Source organism: Garra rufa, chromosome 9 (genome assembly GCF_049309525.1).
Source record: "Garra rufa chromosome 9, GarRuf1.0, whole genome shotgun sequence".
Classification (NCBI taxonomy): Eukaryota; Metazoa; Chordata; class Actinopteri; order Cypriniformes; family Cyprinidae; genus Garra; species Garra rufa.
In genome coordinates this window covers 28,744,684-28,753,032 of record NC_133369.1, presented here as the reverse complement: position 1 = coordinate 28,753,032, position 8,349 = coordinate 28,744,684, and the positions used below count along the sequence as shown (strand labels likewise).

The following is an 8,349-nucleotide window of genomic DNA, read 5'->3' as shown; positions in this document are numbered from 1 at the left end:
CCTGCGGCTCGTGACGATACATTGATGTCCTAAGACACAAAACAACCGTTTTTTGCGAGAAACTGAACAGTATTTATATCATTGTTTACCTTTGATACACAGCAATGTCCAACTGTCCTGAGCGCGAGCTCAGCATCCAGCGCCTTGCATGTGTACGCACTTTGGCGTAGTATACACAAACGCCATAAGCGTTTCAAAATCCTTTATCACTTGAATTAAGATGATAATAATGCAATTTTAAAGCACAGCCACCACAAAATCAGACTTTTACTTTGAGATCGTTCTGAGGTTAAATACAGAGTTAAAATCACAAGATACAGTTTAATAGCTAATATACTGTTTTAGAAATCAAAATGTTGCATAGCTATGACAGGAAACACTGGCATCTAACCAAGCCTTGGGGGGAAAAACAGTTAATCTTAGAAAAATAAAGCATATACACAAACCCAATATTTTTGAAGATTGTCAAAATACCCTCCTAACTGAAGATTCCCTGGAATGTAAGACTACATTACACATAATGTCTCAATATTATATACACTTCTCATCAACATTTGTGTTTTTAGTGTTCATTTTATCTGGGGTGTTGATACGAAGGGACTAAACATGAGGAATCAATTGCTGTTGATATCCCCAAAATGACTTTTATTCATTTAGCATACTCATTTATCCAAAGTCACTCTTAAATTAATCCATATTTCATTCTTAAATTCATATTTCATCTCTCTCTCTTTCCTAGGGGTCATGTATTCCATGTGGGTATATTCCCTGATTCAGTGTGTAATCGCAGTGCTGGCGATCGGAGTGAGTGTGCGGTTGTGCTTGGCTGCTGGTTGTGCTGCAGCTGGGCCAGGAGCTAGAAACTGGAGCACATCTGCATGCCTGAAGCTCTGCCTCGGCTTGGTGGGCTCAGTGGGCAGCATTGTGGAAACTCCTGTGTCTGTGCTCTTGAACCTGAGGAGCTCCCAATGCCAGTACACCTGTATCGCTATGGTCTCCTGCCCCCTCCTGCTCAGGCAGTTCACCGTGTGCCTTTTGCTCCTACTCACCCTCAATACACACCTGCGGTGCCGCCTGGGGAACAGGTGAGTGTGAACATCCTGACCTTGCTTGTAATGCTAACGTTTGAGAAGTTCAGCAAAGCTATTAAGATTTTTGCATATGTGAAGTAACATTAAAGACCCGATTTGTGCTGACTATAAAATCGGAGTATTAAATTGTGCTGAATATGCTAAATAGTACAAATTCAGGACGGGGCTTATGTTTCTTTCAGATATGAAGGCTTAGTAACTCGTAGGCGGGTTTTGTGCTCGGTGCTGCTCTGCTGGGTCATTTCGGTGATCATCGCCTTCGGCCAGTTCATCGTTTCTAACTCTTCTGATACCTGGGGAGCTGCTGAGGACGGCGATACGGCTGGACTGGGGATGGATGAATGGCCCGAAGCCAATTATACCACCCCTGCCCTTCCTCTCAATCGTCCCTACCCACAGGATCGCTCTGTAATCGGGAAGTTCTTGCCTTACGGAGGTTTTCTTTCCAAGTTCCTGGTGGAGGACAATGAGAACTTTACATATGCGGAGATCCACGCCAGCCACTGGGGCGTTTGTGCCACCGACACCATGCTCAGTCCGGTCTTCCTGGTTTACGTTTACGCAGTCTCTGTGTTTGTTATCCCTTTGTTGGTTCTGTCAGGCGTGTATGTGGACTTAATGTGTTTCACACCACAGCAGCTTCCTGCAAGCTTCACGTTTTCACAGAAACGAAGCTCAGTGCGCTCTCGCACATTAGCTCTCTCGATTTCTCTGCTGGTGATGTTTTGCCTGCCCCTGCACATCACCCACGCTTTGTTACTTTTCGCCCCGAGCGCTGCTAGACCCAGCTGGACCTCTCTGGCGGCCTCTGTTCTCTTTCAGATGTATAGCCTAGTGCCCCCACTTCTCTTCACCAGCACCTCTCAGCAGGTAGGCTTCGAGTGCTCCTTGTTATCTGCGCCCAACCTGACCTCAAGGGTTATCTCCTCTCGAGTCAAATCGGTGGGGAGTGCTTTCCGTTCAGTGGAAGATTTCAGTCACCCTGGACCGACAATGAAAGCCAAAGTGTCTGCAGAGATGTGACGGGATGTCATGTGAAGAGGGCACTTACTCCAAAAGTTATCTGTGGAGTCCTTGCATGGGTTATGTGAAATTATATTCAGCAGTGGAGTAAAACTAATCCAATACTAGCTCATGGCAGATGCCAGGTTTTCTGCAGTGTATTTGCATTAGGGTCGATCCATGTCATTTTAGATTGAATTCAAGAAGTGTGTTTCTGCACGTTTTTTCATAGTTTTTTTGTGTTAAACTGAAGTATGAATAAAAGGAAAAATTTTTTTTAGCCCTCTTAAATAGACCTACACGCTACGTTTCTCCAAAATGTGGCCATTTAAATTTAGCTAATGACTGTAGTCATTAGTTCTATTTTACATGGGCACATTCTTTATTCTCAATGAAGTCTTTCCGATTGATGATTTCAAACTCTATTGTTATTCGTATCCGCTATTTGACCGCTTTTAAAGGTCCAGCTTTGATACTGTGATTCACATATTCTTAGTCTTATATACTATGATGAATGGATTTAAAGCAATTTAAACTGCACCTTGCTGCTTTGTTTTCTCCAGAAAAACTGTGATTTTCTAAGTGTGTGCTGAGAATAAAAATTCTGTCATTAATTACCCTTCTGTCGTTTTAAACTTGTTAAGACATCATCTTCGGCACACAAATTAAGATATTTTTGTTAAAATCCAAAAGCTTTCTGACCCTGCATAGACAGCAATGCAACCACTTTTACTTGCATAAAATTATGGCTAAACCACTGATTTCTATTTTATCAGTGTCCTTACTACCTTTCTGGGCCTTGATTGTGTCAGTTGTGTGGTTGTCTATGCAAGAAAACAAAATGCCAAATCTCAAAAAGGTGTGAAGTTTTCAATAAATATTTCACTTATAAAATCACGAGTATTACTGGTAAAAAATTGGTTATTGTTGCAATTTTAGAAGTTGCACTCAAAACTCATGCACAGAAAGTCTCTACTGCAGAAAGCAATCTGACAGAATGTTTACACATCTAGGTTAATATTATCATAGATTTATACAAAATGTGAAATTCATGAAACTTCAATCATATTTTATCAGTTTATTCTAACGAACATAGTTACATGAAACATTTTCATTTGGACCTGGCTAAATGAATGCCTAAAAAATGAGCAAGTACCGAACCTGACTAAAATACTAACATCTCACATTTTCTCATAGACTTACAAATTTGACAAAGCCAATCAAAACTTTGGTTCCAAGATCAAAACACATTTATTTGTATCCTTGGTGTTTTTATGATTAAGGCCGCAGTACCACCCACGTCTAAAAAGTTTTCAGTTTTTTCCAACTTTAGGGGCCAATTATGAAAATACTTGAACTCAGCGGGGACACCGAACCATTTGGATTTGAGGGAAACAAGTTTGACTATGTAACTTCCAATTCCTGTGAGACTAGCAATCGTAATTCTTGAGTTAACACACCCTGAACATGGCTTCTAAGATAAGACTATTTTTTTTTTTTGGCTTGGAAATAATGAATTCTTCAGGGGGCTGTAAAATGATCAAATTATTACAATATGCAAGAAGTATGTTTCAGACCTTAGTTTTATGTCAGCAGAAACAAATAAGCAATCTATGTTGCAGACATAAATTTGTAAAGAGCCATTAGAAAGCACTTTGTAAATTCCTGTTATGTTGCAAAATGGTCCAATAAATATTCCATCGCTGCCATGTTTAATCCCAGTGATACTGCAGGATTAACGGCGAAATGATTTTACCAACAATCTCAGAAGACTGTTGTATGAATACATCAATATGTTTGCATACTTATACATAATTAAATATAGTACTATTAAAATGTGTCCCATCAATGTTGAAACCCAGCGCAAGCTTTTAGTTTGATCTGAATGTTTAATTATAACAACTATAATAGCATATCAAGTGGGAGAGACTGTTTGAATGCATCGAGATAATTAACCACTCAATAACTCCCAGGGAAAACAGGATTCCATAGCTGTTTTGATTAAACGCGTACTTCTTATGTGAAGCTCGAATAAAAGCAATGTTTCACACTAATTGGATTATTCTTTTTGCTCACTTGTGCCAGAGCTGGTGTAAAAAATGACTTCTTTTGTATCTGAATATTTGTGTTGTGATCTCCGTGTCTTCCTCTCCCTCCTCGCCATCTCCCTTCCCCAATCCACCCATTATCCCTCCAAGTTTCAAGCATGAAATCCTCCATCTAATGCTACTTTCCGTCGCTTTGTCTTTGTAAAGGCCCGACTTTGATTCGTCTGGCGCTCTTTTCCCTTTCTTGATCATTGTCTTCCACTCATGTTTCTTGCAAATGCTTTTCTCTCTCATTAAAGTCTGCACTAACCTCCAGCACTGAGGTGAATTATTGAGTGAAGCTGGACTGTCAAAAAGGAAAAACAAGTAAAAGCTCTCCCTAACCGAGAGCTCATTCGATTGTTTTCTCCGCTCGAGAGCCTTTAGCTTCCTGCCGATATGACAATCTTTCATCACTACAGCGGCTTCGGTCAATTCATCGCACCTGCTCAGTCAAGTCCGCATCCGCGCGAATGGGGTCATTACAAGGAGCTCGGAAACTTCATATCCGTCACGCACGGAACGTCACCGTTCATCGTCCTTGGATAAAGCCGAAGGAAAGTTTGACGCGCTGTTTGACCAGCATATGGTTTATTGCCCATGGATCTGCCAGGCGAGGTCCTATAAACAAAATTACAAGAGATTGATGAAGTTGAAGATGAAGTCTACGGCTGTCATTTTTCATTTGAACTCGGCCGGCTCGCTGAAGCGTTACTCGCTTCTCCGAACCCCCAAAATTAGCAGCCGATCATGCTTTGTGCAGCATTTGTACTCATACTAAATGGAAATTGCTAGCATATGTCCTTCTTTATCTAAGGAGCCGCTCAAAGCGAGCAGAACAGCAGGTAACGCAGTGCACGCTTTGATTGCCATGTGACAGTTACTGTTTATGACAGGCTTCTGCAGAGCCTCTCCATCAATAGAGGACAAACACATCGATCAGTCATCCTCCCCTCGGCTTTTAAATGTAGACCCACCCCTCCCGGAGCGCTCAGCAAGTGACTTCTGACACAATCGTATATTGATTGCGGTGGAATAATGGAGGAGTCGTATTTTAATGCACCTGCTTTCTCTCTTCGGTGCGTCTCTGCTCTTTTGTCACAGGAGTCTTATGATTCATCATCTCAGTCACATAGCTTTCATCTCTGCTGGCTGCTTCTGCTAATTAAAATATCCTCCCCTTTTTCCTTGCTGCTTTGCTTTATTGCCACTGGTGAAACTTGATTGTGTCAGCTTCTCCAAGTCAGAAAATCAGTCTGTTACGCGAGATTCTTTAAGTATTTTTTATTTTGTCGTGCTTGGTATCTTTCCCCTATAAAGATGTACAGTTAGCTATATCAACAGCGACGCAAAGACTACAAAATAAACAGGAAGTGAAAGACGAAGAAGAGGAGACGGACAACTAGAAGGAAAGACACAAAGAGGATCAAGAAGAGAATGAAAGAGGAGAGAGAAAAGTGGGTACACGGCTGTCTCTACTGGTAAAACTAAAGCATGGGAAGTATACAATTTATAACATTTACAATTATAATAACAGTAAGAATAATAATAATAACAGTAACAACGATCATAATAGTCCAAATAATAATTAATAAAAACAATTAAGACCTCTGATATCTTTTAAAGACAAACGAAATATATCTTTTTTTGAATTTTGACATTTTTTCTTAAAGATGACGTAACAGTAGTTTGTTCAGTTTTGCACCTCTAAGCTAATATTCTGTGTTAGTACGATAGCATCGCTCGGTAATGCGCACAAAAGTAAATGTTTTTTTCTTTTTTTTCTTAAAAGAGTCATTTAACTTACTTCGTAGACTTTTTCATACAAATAATGACTTTAGAGATATGTTTCATTGTGTGAGTGTTTTTCGTGTTGAGCAATCGAGAAAAAAAATATATTGAAATTTCCGACATGTTCTCCGCAAACTCCCTTCCTGTTTTTTCTCACCCAAGTCGAGCTCAATACGGTTTCACGTTTCCAATGACTCTTTGCGATAATTAAGCCCCTTTTTACAGCGTCGGAGTGAGCGGTTCGCTCCAATTCATTCTTCTCATAAAAGAGAACATGTCTAATCCCTTAATTATTAACAAACAATAGTGGAGAGATAGCGGAGGGAGAGGAAGGAGTATCGGAGAGCGGGAAACGGAGAGAGGATCAAAACGAGAGGAACTTTTCTTCACAAGTCAACAGGTTCTGGCCAACGTGAGCAGATAATGGAGTTGCCGGATAAAAAGCGCAGATGAATACTTTATGAGGACGGCTCTGAGCTCTCAATGCTGTCATTGGTGGATTTATTGTCTAGCAGCTCAGTCTCTAAGGCCCAAACGCTTTGGCGAATGCAGGGAATTTCAATTTGCTCACGTTGGGACATTCAATAGCTCATAAGCCCTTTGCGGCTTCCCACAGCGACGGCGTTTCACCCGGTTATGGATCGGCCTGGTTTGAATGGACACTTTTCTCTCCTGGTCCCATAATTATGGCTAGTTTTCTGTCGTACGCGCAAGTAAAAACAGAACGAGTGTGTGTGATGGTCTCTTTCGATCATAATAATTATCCTCTCCTCTCGAATCTCTCGCTCTCCACCCCGCTCTATTATTGTCTCCATCCTCTCCTTCCCTCTCCATCTTCATATGGCACGATTGTGATTCCCTCTGGTTGTCGTTGTGGTGGTGTGTAGGTCTGTTTGGGAACAGTGTGTGTTGCGGTGTGCACTCTGCAGCGGTCCAGTGTTTCTGAAGAGGTCCACTAGGGCGGCGCTACAGCAGGTACTCTTTCTTGCCCTGGCTGGCATCGTTACCGTTGAGGAACGCCTCCTGAACCTCACCGTGTTCATCCAACCCACTGGCCTCGTGAGTCAAATATGAACCTAGAGGGAAATTTAAGAGACAATTTAATCAGAATTAGGTTTGTACTTCACTGCAGGAATTAAAGGAACAACAACAACAAAAGCATATTAAATTGCTTGCTGGGTGCAATTAGATGTTTTTTAACCTGATGCTTTTTCATTACATTTATATTCTACTACCTTGTGTGATGCTTTTATGACTTATTTTAATGACAAAATTGAAACAGTTGAAGTCAAAAGTTTACATATACCTTGCAGAACCTGCAAAGTGTTTTTCTGTTTGTTTTGTTTGTTTTTATGTTTAGTGATAGTCCCTTGTTTGTCCTGAACACTTGTTGCCTGTTGTTCTTCAGAAAAATCTTTCAGGTCCCACAAATTCTTTGGTTTTTAGCATTTTTGTATATTTGAACCCTTTCCAACAATGACTGTATGATTTTGAGATCCATCTTTTCACACTGAGGACAACTGAGGGACTCATATGCAACTATTACAGAAGGTTCAAACGCTCGCTGATGCTTCAATTGGAAAACAATGCATTAAAAGCCAGGGGTGTAAACTTTTGAACAGAATTAAGAAGTGTACATTTTTCTTATTTTATCCAAATATCATATTTTTTTCATTTAGCAATGCCCTTCAGAAACTACTGAAGATACTTCAAATTCAAAAAGTTTTCACCCTCCAGCTCTTAATGCATTGCTTTCCTTCTAAAGCATCAGTGAGCGTTTGAACCTTCTGTAATAGTTGCATTTGAGTCACTCAGTTGTCCAGTTGTGAAAAGATGGATCATAAAACAATACAGTCATTGTTGAAAAGGGTTCAAATGCACAAAAATGCTGAAAAACCAAAAAAATTGTGGGACCTGAAGGATTTTTCTAAAGAGCAGAGGGCAGTTTAACTGTTCAGGACAAACAAGGGTCTCATGAACAACTATCACTAAACAAATAAAGAAACACAGCTGTGGATCATTCAGGTAACAACACCAGTATTAAGAATCAAGTGTATGAAAACTTTTGAACAGGGTCATTTTTATTAATGCAATGTCTATTTTCTCATGTGGACTGTATGTAAACGTCTTTCATGTGAAAAATCTTATTCAGGTCAACACTAATTTAAAAATTACATGCATTTTGTATGATCCCTCTTATTTTGGTAAACTAATTAACATTTTGCAGATTCTGCAAGGTGTATGTCAACTTTTGACTTCAACTGTAACACTTTGATGACTCACAATAACGGGGGGCATGTAGTACATGCTTTTTCTTTCTTTAACAGTTTTTTTCTAGTTTATATTTGCCTACGGCCAATGAAATAGCTGAGTGTGTT

General features: G+C 40.1%; 2 protein-coding genes across 3 annotated transcripts in view; one reads left to right on the top strand and one right to left on the bottom strand.

The window, feature by feature from the left end:
- Nucleotides 1-378: 378 nt before the first annotated feature.
- On the top strand, nt 379-2,562 carry LOC141342067 (adenosine receptor A2b-like). The gene is made up of 2 exons (XM_073846451.1): nt 379-1,085; nt 1,274-2,562. Exons 1-2 carry the CDS (start codon nt 745-747, stop codon nt 2,112-2,114), a joined length of 1,182 nt encoding a protein of 393 aa, XP_073702552.1. The 5' UTR covers nt 379-744; the 3' UTR covers nt 2,115-2,562.
- Nucleotides 2,563-5,449: 2,887 nt separating this feature from the next.
- The window catches only part of cadm4 (cell adhesion molecule 4), an 86,224-nt gene continuing 83,324 nt past the window's right edge, over nt 5,450-8,349 (bottom strand). For both annotated transcript variants that reach the window (XM_073847313.1, XM_073847314.1), the window contains one exon: nt 5,450-7,047. In XM_073847313.1, the coding sequence (XP_073703414.1) occupies nt 6,938-7,047 (110 nt within the window). In that variant the 3' untranslated portion in view covers nt 5,450-6,937. The remainder of the gene's footprint in view (nt 7,048-8,349) is intronic.